This window comes from Stomoxys calcitrans, chromosome 2, assembly GCF_963082655.1.
Source record: "Stomoxys calcitrans chromosome 2, idStoCalc2.1, whole genome shotgun sequence".
Taxonomy (NCBI): Eukaryota; Metazoa; Arthropoda; class Insecta; order Diptera; family Muscidae; genus Stomoxys; species Stomoxys calcitrans.
In genome coordinates, this window is record NC_081553.1 from 106,390,384 (window position 1) to 106,411,918 (window position 21,535).

A 21,535-nucleotide genomic window follows, 5' to 3' on the forward strand; every position below is an offset into this window, starting at 1 on the left:
GCGCCTTTAAATAACCAATGGGCACCTTGTTTCCACGGCGCTCGGTCCTTTGACCCGAAACGAGCTTGCTCACCTACAGGAGCTTGGCGAGAATCGCCACCTTCACATGGGAATGTGATTACTACAACAACAACTATGGTCTACAACGTCCAAGCGAAGTATAGCCTGAATCGGTTCATAACCTGATATAGCCCCAATATCGTAGCAATTCTTATCCATTTGTTTGCCTTTGTTTGCCTATGAAGAGATACCGGGCAAAGAACTTGACAAATGCGACCCTGAACATTCCGTTAAGGGACAGGGGCAAATTTCTCACCTACCAATGAGTGCTGTCCGGTTCAAGTTAAAGCTCTATGGTGCTGGTCCTCCTTTCTATAGCCTGGTCCGAACGGCATGCCATAGTGCGACATCTCTTTGTGGAGAAGTTTTAGGTCAGAAAAGTATTCTGCATACATAAGCCCACGCAGTGAAATTGTCTATCTCTAAAATCCCTTAAAATTTCCCTTGAAAGTTATCTTTAAGGACATATCCTTGCAAACTTAAATTTGATGGAAATTTTCATTTTAAAGTATCGAAGTTTAGAGAACTCTCCTCCTTATTCATCTTCAAATGCAAAATCTCTTGTCTAATTAGTTTTGCATCTTTATAGGGAGACCAAAAAACTTTCATAAAATAAATGTTTAGAAAAAAAAGGTTTATATTTTATGCATAATCTCTAGCCATTTTCCCTTGCCTTCTGTTGGCAGCTTAAGTCTCTTCTTCCTTGGATTCTCATTTGCGTTCTGTGTACTTTGTATACTTTGAATTAATTTTATAGAGATTTTAAATAATAATCAGGCAGACAGACAGTTAGTCGTATACTTTGATAATCCTCAGCTCTTGTTAACATTCACTCTTTTACTGCTTCTGTTGCAGGTTCACGTGCCTCAGAGACTGGTTCGGAGCTAAGTCAAAGTCAAAGTACTTCCAGCCTGGATCGTGATGAAGATGAACGACTAAAACAACAGGTACCACTGGTTATAATTTTCCACAATTAAACCTCAATAAAATGTTACTTTGTTTTAAAATTTAATCTTAAATGCATTTCTAATGTTTATTTTTTTTAATTCTTTCCCTTCCCGTGCTCTCTCTTTTTCTCATACCCTTCAATCATGGTGTTTGCATTGGGTATCCTTATCATGGTGCGTGGCGCCATTCTGTGTTGTTGGATGATATATTCCTGTTTTGTTTTCATATCCTTACTGCGGCGGCTGCTGCTGGTGCTGCTGCTTTTCCTTCCATGGATGGCATGGCAAACTCTATGGCAATGGATGATGACTGGCTAATGCTGATGACGATGACGATGCGGATGTGAATGCTGGCTCTTGCACCGAATTGTTGTTTATACAAAAGGATTTGGAAGTTTTTGCAACAAAAACTGAAACGAATAATGAACAGCACCAACACCACCAACAACCCATGCCAGCATCTGTCTCAGCAGCGCATACAACGGCTCCAGTGCAACACACTCCACCCACCTCAATGCCAAAGGTAGCGGAAGCCTTCAATGTTCCACAACAGCAACAGCAGTATCAGCAACCCTCCTTGATGCAACAACATGAGGCAGCTTTGGTTGCCTTAGCACAAAATCCCGAACAGTCCTTGGCTTCCACAAAGGAAAAGAGTACTCCTGAAAAAGTAAGTATTAGCAGTGCGTTGTAACGAAATAGTTTAATATCTTTTCCAGAGTTGCCAGATTGACAAGAAAATGTGTACTTCATATATAGGGATTTTAACAGGCATGAAAAATTAATCAACTTTTACAATGATATACCAACATCTTTGCAAAGCCAGAGGTATTTCCTCTATATGTGCTTCTAAAATTGTTCGAAAAGACCACAACGGCAACCTTCTGTTTTGTGTACCCACCCAATGGCATGGTATCATTGTTCCTCCAGTGGCAACTGAAAGCTATGTTATTTTTCTAAGAGTGTGTGAGTGTGTCTTTCGTTTGGGTATGGATTTGGGCATGCATTGTTGCACCCTTGTATTTGTCAGGACATCTGGTATTCGTTTTTTGCACCAACTCAAGTCTACGTGAACCACCAGTGTCTGCTCTATATGGTGGTTGCACTGGGACACAGTGTCTGCAAACATTTCGTTTGCTGGTATCATCTTTTAATTTTGGTATGAATGTTATCTCTCCTTGCCAAACGTTTCCGTATTTTCTTTTTTTTGTTTTGGATTTGTATAAATTCACACGTAGCATTTTCAAATCTCTGGGTCCTCTTGGCCTTGTTATTTTTGCTTATAGCTTAAGGAATTTACATGAACTTTTTAATGATTACCTTTTGGATATTTACATTTTGGCACAGAGCTGTGCACACAGGGGCCCCTTTGTGGATAGGAGTTAGTATGGTAGTTCTAGGTGGACTTTTAACCTTTCACACAGTACTCTCGAAGATGAAAGGGTTTGCTAGCAAGAGGTGTTTTTTTAATCAGCCGTTATTTCGGTAGATGCTGAGTTAAGTAAGAGTGGCATTCCTTTACAGACTCACTTTGGCAATTTTAATCCGTTGTGGTACTATAATAGCGTCATAGTAAGGCCTCATGTGGGAATCGAACCCACGACCCACGCACTGGCAATCCAAGCCCACTACCAATTCGGCTACCGGATCGCTATCACTTCTGAAGCTTTTATTCTTTGAACGTTACAAGTAGCAACTACGCCATCATTAACAAGTAAAAGCGTGCTAAATTCGGCCGGGCCGAATCTTATATACCCTCCACAATAGTTCGCATTTGTGGAGTTCTTTTCCCAATATCTCCTTTTAGGCAAACAAATGACAAAAGAAAATAATTGATTTAATTCTGGAGCTATATCAAGTTATAGTCCGATTCAGAGCATAATTGAATTGAATATTGGAGAGTAGAAGTCTTTGTGTAAAATTTCAGCCAATACGAGTAAGAATTGCGCCCTTTAGGGTCTCAAGAAGTTAAATAGAGAGATAGGTTTATATGGGAGCTGTATCAGGCTATAGACCGATTCAGACAAGTATGTTGAAGGTCATGAGAGAAGCCTTTGTACCAAATTTCCCCCAAATTGGATAATAATTACGCCCTCTGGAAGCTCAAGAAGTCAAGATCCCAGATCAGTTTATATGACAGCTATATCAGGTTATAGATCGATTTGAACCATGTTTTGCACAGTTGTTACAAGTCATAACAAAATACCTTAAGCAAAATTGCAGCCAAATCGGATAAGAATTGCGCCCTCTAGTGGCCCAAAAAGTCAAGATTCAAGATCGGTTTATATGGCAGCTATATCAGGTTATGGGTCGATTTATACCTTACTCAGCACAGTTGTTAGAAGTCATAACAAAATACCTTAAGCAAAATTTTAGCCAAATCGGATAAGAATTGCGCCCTCTAGTGGCCCAAGAAGTCAAGATTCAAGATCGGTTTATATGGCAGCTATATCAGGTTATAGACCGATTTAAAGCATACTCAGCACATTTGTTGGAAGTCATAATAAAACACCTCATGCAAAATTTCAGCTAAATCGGATAAGAATTGCGCCCTCTATAAGCTCAGAAAGTCAAGACCCCAGATAGGTTTATATGACAGCTAAATCAGGTTATGGACCGATTTCAACCATACTCAGTACAGCTGTTAGAAGTCATAATAAAACACCTTATGCAAAATTTCAGCCAAATCGGATAAGAATTGCACCATGTAGTAGCTCAAGAAGTTATACGGCAGCTATATCAAAATATGGACCGATAGCTTTACTCCTTCGAAAGTTAGCATTCTTTCGACAGACAGAGGGACGGACAGACAGACGGACGGACAGACGCACGGACAGACGGGCGGATAGACGGACGGACAGCCAAATCGGATAAGAATTGCGCCCTCTAGACGCTAAAGAAGTCAAGACCCCAGATAGATTTACATGACAGCTATATCAGTTTATGGACCGATTTCTACTATACTCAGCACAGTTGTTGGAAGTCATAATAAAACACCTCATGCAAAATTTCAGCCAAATCGGATAAGAATTGTGCCCCGTAGTGGCTCAAGAAGTCAAGATCCAAGATCGGTTTATGAGGCAGCTATATCAAAACATGGACCGATATTGTGCAAAATTTCAAGCGGCTAGCTTAACTCCTTCGAAAGTTAGAGTGCTTTCGACAGATAGGCGGTCGGACGAACGGGCGGACAGACAGACGGACAGACGAGCGGGCGGACTGATAGACGGACGGACGGACAGACGAACGGACAGACGGATGGACAGACGGACAGACATACGGACGAACAAACGAACGGACGGACAGACAGACGGACGGACAGACAGACGGACGGACGGACGGATGGACGGACAGACGGACGGACAGACGGACGGGCAGACGGACGGACGGACAGACGGACGGACAGACGGACGGACAGACGGACGGACAGACGGACGGACAGACGGACGGACAGACGGACGGACAGACGGACGGACAGACGGACGGACAGACGGACGGACAGACGGACGGACAGACGGACGGACAAACAGACGGACGGACAGACGGACGGACGGACATGGCCAGATTGACTTAAAATGTCATGACGATCATGAATATACAATAAATCATCTTAGGGGTTATCCTGTACTTCCTACCGTACATCCTCATGCAGGAGTATAAAGCACACAGTGCTTTAGGGCTCTCTTCATCCGTATTCCCCTTCCAGGACTGCTTCGAATCGAATACAATGCAAGGTATTTCGCTTCCTTCCACAGCTGACGGCTGATCCCGTTCAAGGACGGGAGTCAGAATTCTGATATGTTGGAAGCCACCGTAGCGCAGAGATTAGCATGTCCGCCTATGACGCTGAACGCCAGGGTTCGAATCCTGGCGAGACAATCAGAAAATTTTTTTTATGTTCTCGCCAAGATTCGAACTCAGATGTTCAGCGTTATAGGCGGACATGCTAACTTCGCGCTTTGGTGGCCTGGTGGAGGATATAAAAGGCATTTATTACCAGATTTCATTAAAATTGGAAACATGGAATTGGCCAAGGCTTTCCATTGTCCGAACCGAAGATATACTCGTAGCTGTCGCTGCCCATAAAAGCCTCATTTATTATCTGAATTGTACTAGACCACCTGATAGCCGAGCTTAGTAAGGTCCACATCAGATCATATTTAAATGCTACATAGACCGATTTTACATTTAAAGAAAAGATTTGTGGTCGATTCCGTTGAAATTTGAAGCGTGACTTGTATAAGCAAGACTTCTTCGACTCATATCCAAACCCAATAGCTGTATCTTATATAAGATACAGCTATTGGGTTGCCTAAAAAGTAATTGCGGATTTTTTAAAAGAAAGTAAATGCATTTTTAATAAAACTTAGAATGAACTTTAATCAAATATACTTTTTTTACACTTTTTTTCCAATGCAAGCTAAAAGTAACAGCTGATAACTGACAGAAGAAAGAATGCAATTACAGAGTCACAAGCTGTGAAAAAATTTGTCAACGCCGACTATATGAAAAATGCGCAATTACATTTTGGGCAACCCAATATATTTGTATCGCGCCGAATAGGGCCCACTTAGGTCCCCCTATTGTAAAACCTTCATGTGGACCAGCATCTAATTTGGCATCCACCTCCTCCTTTTGTAAAACCGTCATATGGACCAAATTAGATATTTGGCATCCACATAGGGCCAAACGTAATACCTTTAAAACTTTGAGCTCCGATCAGAAGACACCATCAAATCTGGGCAACCTTACTCTTTTAGTTTGCCCTTACCTGCTTAGTAAGGTCTCTCTTTGGGATTTAATTAATGGAATATGTGTCGGTATGCTATTTTTAAATTTTCTATTTTTGTAGCTGACTAAGTGTTAAGGAAAGTTGTTAACTTTTCCTCCTTAAAATCCCCTCGCCGCAACCCAAACACACACACACACAGAAATGGAACGTAATGCATATCAGCATATAGAGCTTAAATACTCAACCTAAGTCAATAAGTGAATGCATTGTGCCAACAAAAGTATGTTAATTTGGAAAACTCGCTCTGTCTTTCCATCCCCCCACCTTCTCATCTCTCGCCCTGAGACAAGTCAATAAATCTTGTATTTTTGCTATTAATTTTCAGGTACTGGAGATAGTAAGAGCTGCTGATGCATTTACCTCAGGACCACCTAAATCACCGTCGGAGCATCATGACCAGGATAAAATTCAAAAGACTACAACGGTGGTGATATCGAAGCATACATTAGACACAAATCCAGCACTGCCAGCGGCTTCATCGCCCACAGGCATAACAAGTGGAGGTCCATTGGTGGCTGCAGGTGCTGCTGGTGTTGGTGTGGGAACTGTTGCATCGCCTACAGGCTCTGCCTCAACGACAACAACACCTTCGCCCGTTTCACAGCCGCAAACGCCACAGGTAAGTCGTTCGATGTGATTTGCATTCTTTATTCATATGCTGCACTCATGCATATATATACACACAAACATACACACCAACCGAGAAATACTTATAGCTGTTGTATGTGTACGTGACATATAGTGATAAATGTCTACACAAAGGCCTATATCGCTGTAGACATAAATAGAAGGAGTTGTTTGTGTGTGTGTGTATTTATGTTTTTGTGCATGGGTAAAGCCTATTCTATGGCACATACATATATACGAGTACATCCTGTTAACCTGTCTCTGCCGTGTGTGTGTCTCTATAAAGCTCTCTCTATATCTCTCTCCTTCTCTTTATCACTGTACTTCTGTCTCTGTATATGTATGTGTTTGTGTACTTCCTTTTTATGAATGCTATTTACATGTTATTTGATGTTGTCTTACCACCCATACATACTACAATACATGAATGCCTACGTGCGTATCTATATGACATGCATATAGTATACCCATGTATGTGTGTGTGTGTATTTGCTATACGTATATCCTTTTACATATATATAATAATAATGTCACCATGTTATTTTGTTATTGCCATTTTGTTTTTGTGTTTAATCCATTTCAACAAGTTTGTGTTTTAATCCTACGTTGATGCTAATTGTATTTAACTCATCATGCAACATCGTTGTAGGGCTTTCATTCTATTTGGTGTGATAAAATTTTATTTTAATTTAATTATAAATATGCGAAAATGGCATAAGCGAATGGGAGAAAAGTTGCCGTATTCTTCATGTAAATAGAGTGGCAAATATTTTATTTATTGCTTAACACATTGGGAACTGAAAAATATCATTTAGAGCACACCATCTTGTGAGATATTTAGAGTCTAATGACCTTCTTGGCGATCAACAATATGGGTTCCGCATAAATCGCTCCACGGGCGACCTCATGACACTTCTGTCGGAAGGTTAGAGTCGCTCAATCCACCAGTTTGGTGAGAGTAAGGTTGTGGCTCTGGATATCTCCAAGGCCTTTGTAGGATCTGGCAGGGTGCACCACTATCAAAGCTCGTCTCATTTGGTTTCGGTAATTGCTTCGTTCGATTTATTTCGTGCTTTCGCAGAGATCGAACTATTCGAGTCGTTATAGATGGGTTCTCATCCAATGAGCACAAATTGACCGCAGGTGTACCCAAGGGCTCTGTTCTTTCTCCTCCTCTTTTTCTAATTTTCATCAACGATCTATTGGGTCAGACATCGAATCCGATCTACTCATTTGCGGATGACAGTAATCTCTGTCAATTGCACTCATTCGACCATAGGCCGAGTCTTCGAGAGATTGAGGACAAGAGGCGTGTTATGGACGATACACTCTGCCTGGATTTGCCCGCCATTTCTGAGTGGGGTCGAATGAAGCGAGTAAATTTTAATGCACGGAAAACTCAGTGCTCCTTGTTGTCACACAAACGATTGGCTGACCCATAACGATCAGTTTCTGTTCTTTCTTCTACTCTTTTTCTTATTTTCATCAACGATCTGTTGGGTCAGACATCGAATCCGATCTACTCATTTGCGGATGACAGTAATCTCTGTTATTCGTACTCATTCGACCATAGGCCGAGTCTTCGAGAGATTGAGGACAAGAGGCGGGTTACGGATAATACACTCTACCAGGATTTGCTGGCCATTTCTGAGTGGGGTCGAATGAAGCTAAAAGATTTTAATTAACGGAAACTCAGTGCTGCTTGTTGTCACACAAACGATTGGCTGACCCATAACGATCATCTTTGTCTATTAACGGTGTAGATGTTGAGCAATCAGAAACTCTTGATGTTCTGGGCATGAAAATACAAAGTGATGTCCGTTGGGCTAAACATGTTTTCGAAGTGTCGAAAAAAGCATTGAAGTGTTAAGGCTTCCTCAAACGGTGTAAGAATCACTTCACTCCGTCTGTTCTTCTTAACATCTACACCTCTTTCATAAGGCTGAAAATGGAGTACAACTCACATGTATGAGCAGGAGCTTCAAAATCCCTTGATCATCGTCGCAATATGGGTTGTTTGGCGCTGTTCTATCAGTACTTTCAGTGTGTGTGGTCGTCTGATATTCGTCTTCTTATACCTGATGTAAGGATGTAAGTCAGGAATACTAGACATTTGAGGAACTCACACCTATTTGCAATTGATTAGCCAGCGGACCGCACAATGCATTATAGAGAGAATTCTTATTGCGCCCAAACCGTTCGTATGTGGAATCGATTTCCGGCTAATGTCTTTTTCCACCCACTTTGACATCCAAAGATTTAAGCAGTACATCCTTTTCCCCTTCCAATTCCTAATTTCCTCACGCCAACGCAATGCACTGCATTCATAGGGGACATCCCCTGCGTGTTGGTTGATAGAGAAAATAAAATGGCGTAATATACTGAACACTTTTCACTTTCACAAATGACGTTTATATGCAATTATCAAAGAGTGCTGTGCCCCAGCAAAACTGCGGTTAGTTGAGATTGAAAAGAGGGTACATATATTGGGTTGCCCAAAAAGTAATTGCGGATTTTTTAAAAGAAAGTTAATGCATTTTTAATAAAACTTACTTATACTTTTTTACACTTTTTTTCTAAATCAAGCTAAAAGTAACAGCTGATAACTGACAGAAGAAAGAATGCAATAACAAAGTCACAAGCTGTGAAAAAATTTGTCATCGCCGACTATATGAAAAATCCGCAATTACTTTTTGGGCAACCCAATATTAATCTCGAAAAAGAATATTTTTAGTTAGGAATTTCGTGCTACTTGCAAAATCCTTAATTGTTTTCCATACCACTCCCCTAAGTTGGTTCATGTCTGGTATCATGTGTCCCCTCCTAAGTACCGGTATCTGTTGACATAGGAAATGTTCCAAGGTCTCATCATCTTCCATACATGCCCTACCTGCTATCACTTGTCGTACCGATTTTGCCTAAGTGAGCTCGTAGTCCTATGCGTCCTGTTATGATACCAAAAGCTATACTGACCTCCTTCTTACATCCTTTCAATAATAGCCTCGTTCTCTCTCCATCCGGATCACCCCATAAGATTTTCGCCATCCTACCGACTGTTTCGTTGTTTGTTGCCCACACCCTTAAATCAGACTGCGTCGATCCGAAAGGCTTCGGGTGAACCAAGTTTATCTAGTCTTTACTGCCAAATCGTCTGCCCTTTCATTCCCCCTTACTCCGTTATGGCCCGGCACCCAAACAATGCGGATTGTGCTATCCTCAGAGAAGGCCTTAATCTCCTTCTTACACTGCAAGACGGTTCATGATCTTACCGTCTTGGTTGTTATTGCCCTTACGACCATTTTACTGTCCGTAAAGATGTTCACACTCGACGTCCTCGCGTTAGTACCACACCACCTCACGCATTTCGTGATCCCTCGGAACTCCGCCTGCAGTACCGTATTATGGTCAGGCAGTCTTAAACAGATCTCACAAGGTCGAGCTTTGCCCTCCAAGGAGTGTGGATACTTCCAACGAACTTTTTGAAGTTGGCTTGGTCTACCCAGTGTACTTGAAAACGGGGAGCTCTTTTTCTTCTTCAGCATTTTATCAGTGTTATGCTCTTCGGGAGATCTGATTCTCTTTCCAGCTTCCAGGGATACAGCTGACACGTCCACTTGGAATGTCAGTTCTATACCTTCCAGCATCCTGAACTTTCGCCCGATTGCGCTGTCGGTACATAATCCTCCGTCTACTTCGTCGTGCCCCATATCAGTTTTCCGGTCTGCTTGTGAGCTTAGCAAAGCCATCGCTTACCTCTGCCGTAATTACGCTGCCCTCATCTTCCGATTCGACTGCAATGACGTATCATTGACATTGTCTTAGTGTGAATCCGAGTCGGAAACACCATCATTACTTAAAGGCTGGGGACGAACTGTGCATCCCTCTGGTTTATCTGTCTCTTCTTTATAAATTAGTCTGACGACTAGTTGTGCGCTTGAAGCATTACTCTCGACTACCGGTGCCAAGGCACCCACACCTATATGAGGGGAGGACAACATGCTGCGGTGTGCGGTCTTGTGGTGTTGGCGACCCTCGGCAAGCTCCTGTAGGTGAGCAAGCTCGTTCCGTTTCAAAGGACCGATCGCAGGGGGATCTTGGTGGCCATTGGTTATTTAGGGGTGCCAATAACTCGCCTTGTCATATCGAGCATCATAGGCACTCAGTATTTATACAAGAGCCGGTGCCGACCGGCCTCTCACTGAGACTCTCCGTTCGATACCGTTAATTGTCCTCGACTGCCGTTGCAACTACTCCGTATGGAGCATTCCACTATCCGCAACCTGTGGACGCGCTCGGTAGCTCGCAGCTAAGCTTTTCGTGACAACAATGAACACCACACAGATTGGACCTCAATGTTACAGCCTGTGTGGTGCTCACAGCTATCCCGTGCCGGGAGATCATTTGGTTGTTGTTGTGGCAGTTTATTGTGTTCTATCTTTCGTCTGCTTGATTCTGTTGAGTGTCAAGACCCAGGAATTCTGCGACTAAGATGGGGTGCGTCCACAGGGATCTGGGTCTCAGTCGAGTGGGTCTGGCCGGGCAGTTAAACAGGTGACGTGTATCGTGCGGTCCCTGGTTACAATCGGGACATACATCTTGCACGTCGGCATCAATCCTAGCTCTGTGGGAATTGAGGCGGCTGCATCTGCCGGAACGTAATTGAGCCAGAACCACTCTGGTTTGCCGGGGGAGGTCGATTTCTTCGGGCGCAATAGGTGGCGGTCGTTCTCCAAGAACTTCATTCACCCGGTAGCCAATTACCGCGTCTGCTACCGTGTCTGCATGAATGTTGTTCAGACCCGCTTGATATGCCGATTGATCTGGAAGTTCTCTCTTGTAGCGCTGAACCTCACGCTCTAGATCGTGTAGATCTACCTTAATGCTTCTGGGCGGTGGGTATCTATCCACAAAATGACGATTTGGATGGTTTATGCGATAACAGCCCAAAAGGTATTGCAATAAGAGATCATTTGGTTTTGTGAAAACTTCTCCCCAAAGAAGTGTACTCGGCTATAAAGAGGATGTTGAGTTTGCCCCATTTCCTTAAAGGAATGTTCATGGGAAAAGTTGCAGTTTGCAATAAGAGGTCACGGCGATTTGTGTAGTCATTATGTACAGAGCATTAAATTCAGTGAATTAGATAGTCTCGTCCTCAATGCGGCTGTGATGCAAAAACTATCCATCTTTGGGATCCGAATGTTCATTAAACAATAGGGGCATTTTTGGAATGCCGTCCACCAGACCACAACTCTATATAGACTCAATTGGTTATCTCCTCCTAATGTTAGCGGTTGTGAGGTACTTTGCCTTGTATAAACTTCTCCCCGAAGAGGTGTCCTATTGCGGCATGCCGTTCAGAGTCGGTTATGAAAAGAGGGCCCCTTATCATTGCCCTTTAATTTGAATCGAACAGTGCTCATTGATATGTGAGAGGTATGGAATCTTCATGGGCATATTTGGATTGCATTTGCATTGTTTCAAAATTCCGGTTAATGATGACTGCCAAGGCCGATTTAGCATCTGCTCATTCTGTCTACCCAATTATTCAACACGTTTATGAATCCGAAAACCAGGGATGAATATTGAACACATAAATGTCAGAGCTCAAATAAGCAGTGGTCATAAAGCAATGGCAAGATGGGCCAGCCTTTATTCTAACCTTCATTGTACACCAAGCGAAGGCGGTGTACTTAATTTGTCATTACGCTTGAAACTCATCGAAATATTGAACTGAGACCCAATAAAGTACATATTCTTGATCGTCTAGACATACTATGTCTAATATAATAATAATCTTGTTCCTCGCAAAATTCTAAGGCGATTTAACGATGTCTGGGTGTATGTCCTCCTTTCCGTCCGTGCAACTGTCCATAATCACGCTAAAACCTACAAAAATGAGATATTAAGCTAAATTTTTGCGCAGACCCGTATTCCGGGCCAAATCTAATCATATTTGGATATATCCCAGTGTTCCGGTTTGGGTCCGGTCTTAACCCAATACAAGCCGTATTTGTTACACGATTTCGTTGAAATTTCGAACAGCGAGTTGGAGTAGGACACCTGATATCCGAACGGAGTATGGTTCAGATCGGACCATTTTTGCTAAAGCCGCCATGTAGACCGATCTGCGAATTCAGGGATTTAAGCCCCCATTAAATCCGCATTTTTAACCCGATTTCGCTGAAATTTAGAACACTGATTTGGACTAAGCCATTCAATATCTAAATCGAGTATGGTCCACATTAGACCACATTTGTATTGGGTTGCCCAAAAAGTAATTGCGGATTTTTCATATAGTCGGCGTTGACAAATTTTTTCACAGCTTGTGACTCTGTAATTGCATTCAGTTATCAGCTGCTACTTTTAGCTTGCTTTAGAAAAAAAGTTTAAAAAAGTATATTTGATTAAAGTTCATTCTAAGTTTTATTAAAAATGCATTTACTCTCTTTTAAAAAATCCGCAATTACTTTTTGGGCAACTCAATATATAGCCCACTTTTCCCGTTAGATCTTTGTATCTGCCGACTGAGGGTTTGAAGCGTGTAACACGCGCATTTATTATCCGATTTCGCTGAAATTTGAAACAGTGAGTTCCATTGAGGCCACCGTAGCGCAGAGGTTAGCATGTCCGTCTATAACGCTGAATGCCTGGGTTCGAATCCTGGCGAAACCATCAGAAAAAATTTACAGCGGTGGTTTTCCCCTCCTAATGATGGCAACATTTGTGAGGTACTATGTCATGTAAAACTTCTCTCCGAAGAGGTGTCGCCGTTCGGACTCGCCTATAAAAAGGAGGACCCTTATCATTGAGCTTAAACTTGAATCGGACTGCACTCATTGATATGTGAGAAGTTTGCCCCTGTTCCTTTGTGGAATGTTCGTGGGTAAAATTTGCATTTGCATTTGAGTTGCATTGGGCCACCCGATATCAAAAACAAAGTATGGCCCACCTCAGACCACATTTAGGCATAGCTGCCATAAACACTGCTCTGTCGATTTAAGGTCTTAAGCACATAAAAGGCGCATTTATTAGTCAATTTTGGCTAAAATTCGGAACAGTGAGTTGCAGTAGGACACCCAAATTCCAAAAGGAGTATGGTCCAGATTGGGCCATGATGTGATATAGCTGCCATATAGACCGATCTGCAAATGCGGCCGAATTTACAAACCAATTTCGCTTAAATATGGAACAGTGAGCTGAGTAGGGCCACCCGATATCTGAACCAAGTATGGCCCCACATAAGACCTTATTTGGATATAGCTGCCATATAGACCGATCTACCAAATTAGGGTCTTACGCTTATAAAAGCTTCATTTATTAACTGATTTCTATGAAGTTTTAAGCTATAATTTTTATATGGCTTCTAGGTAGCTTAAACATATATGATTTAAATCGACCCATCATTGATATAGTAGAGTTATAAAGTAGAATAATCAATATATCCATGATAATGGGTATCCTTTTTACTTGTTTTTTTTTTTAGTTTAATTTTATCACACCAACATCGAATGAAGCCCTATTAAGTCAACCACAATGCAAATAAATGTTATCGATTTAATGCAACGAACTAAATACGTTGTAGTCATTAACACAAACACGAATATAAACACAAACACATTTAAACACATAGTACATGCATATATAATTTGGCCTAACCATTTGCAAAATGTTGTTCACAAAAATTGATAACAATAACAATTTATTAAAACAGTCCAACATACATACATACAAGTGTACACCATTACACACTTTTGACTAAGGCCCCCCCCCCCAAAAAAAAATTTATTACAGAAACAAACAAAACAATCTGCCAGACCGACCGCTCGTTTATAAATGTTAAAAATTATAACCACTGACCAACCAACCAACTAACCAACCAACAAACAATCTGCATACAAATATTTCATACCCTTGTATTTGTATTGGTGATGCATATTTAAGTTTGAATGTTGATTTGTGTGTTATTTGTTCCGTTTGTAGTTGTTGAACTGTGTGTCCTTTACAATTACAATTATTGACTTCCTTCTCAGTTGGTTAGTAAGTTAGTCATTTTTGTGCTGCCATTAATTATATGTGGTATGGGGCCAATCATCGGCAAATATTAGAATATTTACCGTTGCCCATTTAATATCCTTGTGTGGTTTCCTTTTTATGAAATCCTTTTGTTTTCCAAACAATACCAAATAAGGTACTATTGGCTGAGAGTGTTTGAATGTGCGTATATTAGGGTGGGGCAATGTGTAAGGGCTAAAAAATAGCCAATAATCGTCATCCAAGACAAATTTTAAGACATTGTGCCCAAGAAACCTTAAGCGAATCAAACTTTCAGCTTTTGTTTGTTGTTAATATCCCGAAGCTCACTTTTGATTTTAGACTCATGGTTACTTTGGCAAAACTTCTTAGAATTTGTCGTAGACTACGATTGTGACAACTGCCAATATTAACCCACCCTAGTGTGTTTGCCTGGCTGTGAGTATGTATGAATGATATCGTTGCTGATTCTATCGTTTGATTTGAAATTATTTTTCCAAATTGCACAATTTTCTTGTATTTTTGTTTTTGTTCTTTTTTTTTTTTTTTTTTGGTTTGCTCTATGTTAGTTTTCATATTTTTCCTATTTTGCATACCGGTTTCCATTTCCGTTTTGAAAATGATTTCCTTTTATGGTTTGATTTTCCATTGTATTTAGATTGAAATATTGAGCAGAAGTCTTGAAAGAAGTTAATTTAGGTTGTTTCGTAAGTCAATTAATTCGTAATGAAACTGAAAGGCCATAGAAATAATTCAACAGAGCAGAATTTTAGTTTAAATGAAAACTTTTTTTTGTGAACTAGACAGGGAAAAAATTTCCTAGTACAACTTTAAACATTGTGGAAAATTGTTTACTGAAATTTACCTATTGCCAATATTTGGGATATTTTCTTTAATTAACAAAAGTAACTGTCCTCTATATTCGCAGGTCATTCAAATGAGATATTCGTCGAAATTTTGATACTGATTTCAATTAGGATATTATTTCTCAAACTTACTTCTTAAGCTTTAAAATGCAAACATTTAAAGTCACTACCATTTTAAAGTTAATTTTACTTCTTTAACCCCAATCGCCTTGAAACTTTCTGAAAAATTTATATTTCTGGATTTATTTCTTTAGCATAAACGTTTCCAAAATGAACAAAATACCACTTGTTAGAAAGCTACACTTCTCATGTGTCTAATACATGCAGATGTACACCATAATTTGAAACCGTTTTAGTTAGAAAAGTAAAAAAAACACATTTGGCAACACCAGGGCGATACAGGTCAATGTTGTCCTATTCCCTAATCCAATTTCATTACTTTGAATATCTTAACCTTTATTTAAAAAAGTTTTATCTTCGATAATAAAACACCAAGTTAAGAAACTATTGAACTAGCATTTATGTAAAAAATTTCCTTATATCAAGTAAAAAATTCTTCAACAATGGAAATTGTTACTTTAGAAAGTTGAAATATTGGCAATCTTTAGATTTAGTTAAAGTAATCTTTATGGTGGCTACCATAGCGCAGAGGTTAGCATGTCCGCCTATGACGCTGAACGCCTGGGTTCGAATCCTGGCGAGACCATCAGAAAAAAAATGGCAGTACGCTTGAGAGTATCATGTATTTGATAAGGTGCAGACTTATTCCTCTGTTGTTGGTACCTACTGTCTTGTTCACTTTCTAGTGTACGTGACATAGTATACTGAAATTCCAGGCCTCGGATATGCGCGCTTCTAGCCAGATTGCGTGGTCGAGCTGGTCCATATGTCTTATCAGCGAGTCGCCTTCGGTCTTTAATAGTTCAACAGGCAACCCATTGGTTCCTGCTGTCTTATTCGTTTTCAGTCCGGTAACTGCTATGTGGACTTTTTTTCTGATTAGGTGGTACACATTCTATACCATTATCATGGATTGACACTAATCGTCACCATCATTTGATAACAGCAGTTGGGAAAAGTGTTTTCCCATATCCCAAGCAAACTATCTGTATCTATCTTCCTTCTTTGCCTCTGTCGACATTGTTTGAAAACCTTTGAACGTATAGGGCTCTCGAAGGCAGCTTTGTAGTCAACAAAAAGACGGTGGCTGTTCATTTGTCCTTCTCGGGAGTTTTGGAAGGTTTTGGCGCAGTCTAAATATATGGTCTATGGTGGATTTAATAGGTTTAAAGCCACTCTGATACGGCGCAATTATCTCGTTGACTATAGGTTTTAGTCTGTCACATAGTACGCTTGAGAGTATCATGTATTTGATAAGGTGCAGACTTATTCCTCAGTTGTTAGTATTTACTGTCTTGTTCCCTTTCTTGTGTACGGGACATAGTATGCCGAAATTCCAGTCATCGGATGCGCGCTTCTAGCCAGATTGGGTGGTTGAGTTGGTCCATCCGCCTTATTAGCGAGTCGACTTCGGTCTTCTATAGTTCAACGGACAACCCATCGGCTCCTGTTGTCTTATTGTTTTTCGGTCCGGTAACTGCTACGTGAGCTTTTTTTCTGATTAGGTGGTACACATTCTATACCATTATCATGGATTGACACTAATCGTCACCATCATTTGATAACAGCAGCAGGGAAAGGTGTTCTTTCCATATCTCAAGCATACTATTTGTATCCATCTTCCTTCTTTGCCTCTGTCGAATGGTGTGCCTGTACCAAAGTCACTACTTTGATAATTAATTCTTTGTTAGAAATTTCGGGCTTCATTCTTGCTTCTGTTATACTCCCATTTTTCCATTTCCTTCTTCTTCTTGCGGAAAAGACAAAATTGTACTCTCTGGTTTTTTCCCCATACCTTTCCTTTCCCTGACGCGCATTTATTGTCCGATTTTGCCAAAATTTGGTACCTTCGACATCCTTCTTCAATATAGACCGATCTCTCGATTTAAGGTTTTGGGGCCATAAAAGGCACATTTATTGTTCGATTTCGTCGAAATTTAGGGCAGTGAAATGCGTTAGGCTCTTCGACATTCCTCTTCAATTTGGCCCAGATCGGTCCAGATTTGGATATAGCTGCCATATAGACCAATCCGCCGATTTAGGGGCTAAGGCCCTTAAAAGCGCATTTATATTCAGATTTTACCAAAATTTGGGGCAGTGAGTTGCATTAGGCTCTTCGATATCCTATTTCAATTTGGCCTAGATCGGTCTAGATTTGGATATAGCTGCCATATAGACCGATTTCTTGATTTAAGGTTTCGGGCCCATAAAAGGCGCATTTATTGTCCGATTTTGCCAAAATTTGGGGCAGTGAGTTAAGTTAAGTCCTTTGACATATTTTTGCAGTATGGAACAGATTGGATCAGATTTGGATATAGCTGCCATATAGACCGATCCGCCGATTTAGGGTTTTAGACCCATAAAAGGCGCATTAATTGTCCGATGTCGCCGAAATTTGGGACAATAAGTTGTGTTAGGCCCTTCGACATACTTTAATTTGGCTCAGATCGGTCCAGATTTGGATATAGCTGCCATATAGACCGATTTCTCGATTTCAGGTTTTGGGCCCATAAAAGGCGCATTCATTGTCCGATTTTGCCAAAATTTGGGGCATTGAGTTAAGTTAAGTCCTTTGACATATTTTTGCAGTATGGAACAGATTGGATCAGATTTGGATATAACTGCCATATAGACCGATCCGCCGATTTAGGGTTTTAGACCCATAAAAGGCGCATTAATTGTCCGATGTCGCCGAAATTTGGGACAATAAGTTGTGTTAGGCCCTTCGACATACCTCTTTAATGTGGTTCAGATCGGTCCAGATTTGGATATAGCTGCCATATAGACCGATCTCTCGATTTAAGGCTTTCGGCCCATAAAATGCGCATCTTTTGTCCGATGTCGTCGAAATTTGGGAAAGTGAGTTGTATAAAATTTTAGCTCAGTGATAAAATTTTAGCTCAATGATAATGTCATGCACAAGTCCCCATAATATAATGGTGTTTTATTAAAACTGAAATTCACAATTAAATATATCTCATTTACCAGTTTATCTTTACGTTTCCGAAGAAAAATTAATTAAACCCCCTATTCAAGTTTTCCCCAAATGGCTCCACTTGCATCATTATGACACCATTGTATAAACTTGTGAAAATATATATTAAATATTTTATTGTGCTGCATAAAGAGAGCAGAAAACAACTTTAATATACATTTAAGTATTATATATTAAAAAGCAACGAAACAAAAAACCAACTGAACTGAAGAGATGGAAAAGTAGCAAAATAAGCAAAAGAATTGTCCATAAACCTTTGTACAGCAAAACTAATTTGCATCAGCATGAAAGTGTATTACAATCCTGCTCCTTTGCTTTACGGTCTCGTAAACACAATCGTAAAACTTAAACAATTTTCTTTTTTTTTTTTTTTCGTCGTCGTCGTTTTTATCTGAATGTTGTCATCTAATAAAACATTATTTTGCTCTTCAAGTTCTGTTTTTATTGTTATGATTATTATTACTATTATTTTTTGTTATATTTCCTGTTTCTTAGACCTTTAACTTAGGCCATCATCTCTGGAAGGAGAAGGTGTGTTATGATGGGCGAAATATGTGATTGCGTGAGGTCGAATAAAATTATAATGGCTCGTCTGTGTTTTTTCCTCTCAGTTATGGAAGAGGTCAATGTAGGCAAGTAAAATAACGTGCCCTAAGGTTAAAGCAGGTCAAAGCGTTAATAGCTTTCATAACGAATGAGATCTAACAGACATAATTGGAAGAATTTTTGGTGAAGAAAAAATCTGCTTGACATTTTCTATATATATAAATTCTCTGATATCCAAAGGGAAGGCGAACCTTCCCCCTAACCCTATTTTTCAAAATCACCAGATCTCGGAAATGGGTTCGTCGAATTAAGCGAAATTTTGAATGCCCTCAAATCGTGACCAAAAAAAATATTGAATTGGCATCCCAAAACCCACCCAAACGGGCATGTTACCGATTGCGACAATAAAGAGGTCAAGTAAAACGTATTTGAGAGTTGTATACGAACTTGGTATTAAAATTTGACCCCAAGAATCGGGGGTCCGTAATATTAGATTAAGATAAACATCCGCACATCCGAAATACCCGGATGCCTCTATCTCACGTGTATGTCACATGACGACCTTGCACGCATGACCTCAATGTTATCTAGTACAAGAGCCGATTTTTCGACTTTGAGCGAGCATCGCCCACGACTGTATTCATTAAATACGTTCTACACTGTGCTATAGGATGGTGATGCATTGCCATACAGAGATTTAAGCTCGCCATTGCACTCTTGTCGTGATAAACCACTCCGAAGGTTGTGAACAATGGTCGCACGAAAATGTTGGCGAGTTATTTTAATTTTTTTTTTGCAAATTTAATGTCACTATAAACAAAACAAATGATTATCGTTTTTCAAAACGTTCTTGTTACGGTTATGCTATAATATGTCAAACTTTGCTATGGAAATGTCAGAATGCACTTGGCAACACTTGGTGTTGCGTACGCCAGAAACTTATATAGCAGACCTCGTATGCGAGTCCTTCTCTTCTAGAATGGTTTCGCGTCTTCAAGTTTACCGCTAACCCATTTACTCTTACCAACAGAGGCCTGGTGCCGGGGGAATAGTGGTATTTTTAGCGTTAATCGTCTTTTTGAAACCCAGAACGGCTTCCGATTTTACCACTCTAGTGTTATTGCCCGAATTTCCATTTGATTATGCGTAAGCACTTTTACAATTGCAGATCTCGTATTAGCACTATTCCAGCTCACGGATTCTGTGAGTGTTCGGATCCTCGACCGAAGGAACATATTATGATCAGGCAGGCAATAGAAGAGTTCGTTTGACTTGCAACAACTGTACCAAGTACGGTTTAAATCTGTGTATAACCTGATATGGATCCCATATAAACCGATCTCCCGATTTGACTTCTTGAGCCCCTGGAAGCCGCAATTTTTGTCCGATTTGGCTGAAATTGTGCATGTAATGTTCCGTTATGACTACTAACAACTGTGCCAAGTGCAGTCCAAATCGGTCTATAACCTGATATAGCTCCCATATAAACCGATCTCCCGATTTGAGATCTTGAGCCACAGGAAGCCATAATTTTTGTTCAATTTGGCTGAAATTTCGCAAGTGGTGTTCTGTTTTGACTTCTAACAACTGTGCCAAGTACGGTCCAAATCGGTTTATAACCAGATATATCTCCCATATAAACCGATCTCCCGATTTGACATTTTGAGCCCCTGGAAGCAATAATTTTTGTTCAATTTAGCTGAAATTTCGCATGAGGTGTTCTGTTTTGACTTCCAACAACTGTGCCGAGTACGGTCCGAGTCGGTTAATAATCTGATATAGGTCTCATATAAACCGATCTCCCGATTTGACATCTTGAGCCACTGGAAGCGCAATTTTTGTCCAGTTTGGCTGAAATTTTGCGTGTTCTTTTATGACTCTCAACAACTGTGTCATGTACGGTCCAAATCGGTCTTTAACCTGATATAGCTCCCATATAAACCGATCTCCCGATTTGACGTCTTGAGCACCTGGAAGCCACAATTTTGCTCCGATTTGGCCGAAATTTTGAACATATTGTTCTATTTTGACTTTCAACAACTGTGCCAAGTACAAATAGTTGTATAACCTGATATAGCTCCCATATAAACCGATCTCCCGATTGGACTTCTTGAGCCCCTGGAAGCCATATTTTTTGTCCGATTTCGTTGAAATTTCATACGTAGTGTTCCTTGATGACCTCCAATAACTCTGAAAAGTACGTTCCAAATCGGTCCATAACCTGATAGAGCTCCCATATAAACCGATCTCACGATTTGATTTCTAGAACCTTTACAAGCCGCAATTTTTGTCCGATTTGTCCGAAATTTTGCACATAGCATTCTGTTGTGACTCCCAACAACGAATCCAAGTACGATCGAAATCGGTCTATAACCTGATATAGCTTCCATACAAACCGATCTCCCGATTTGACTTCCTGAGCCTCTGGAAGTCGCAATTTTAGTCCGATTTGGCTGAAATTTTTGCACTTAGTGTTCTATTTTGAATTCCAACAACCGTGCCAAGTACGATCCAAATCGGTCAAGAACCTGATATAAATCCCATATAAACA

The 21,535-nt window shown here is 40.4% G+C and overlaps 1 protein-coding gene across 16 annotated transcripts in view; it reads left to right on the forward strand.

Moving 5' to 3' along the window:
• The window catches only part of LOC106081822 (protein lap4), a 704,386-nt gene that overhangs the window by 485,484 nt on the left and 197,367 nt on the right, over window positions 1-21,535 (forward strand). For all 16 annotated transcript variants that reach the window (XM_059364098.1, XM_059364099.1, XM_059364100.1 and 13 more), the window contains 3 exons: window positions 916-1,007; window positions 1,393-1,677; window positions 6,125-6,418. In XM_059364098.1, coding sequence (XP_059220081.1) covers window positions 916-1,007; window positions 1,393-1,677; window positions 6,125-6,418 — 671 coding nt within the window. The remainder of the gene's footprint in view (window positions 1-915; window positions 1,008-1,392; window positions 1,678-6,124; window positions 6,419-21,535) is intronic.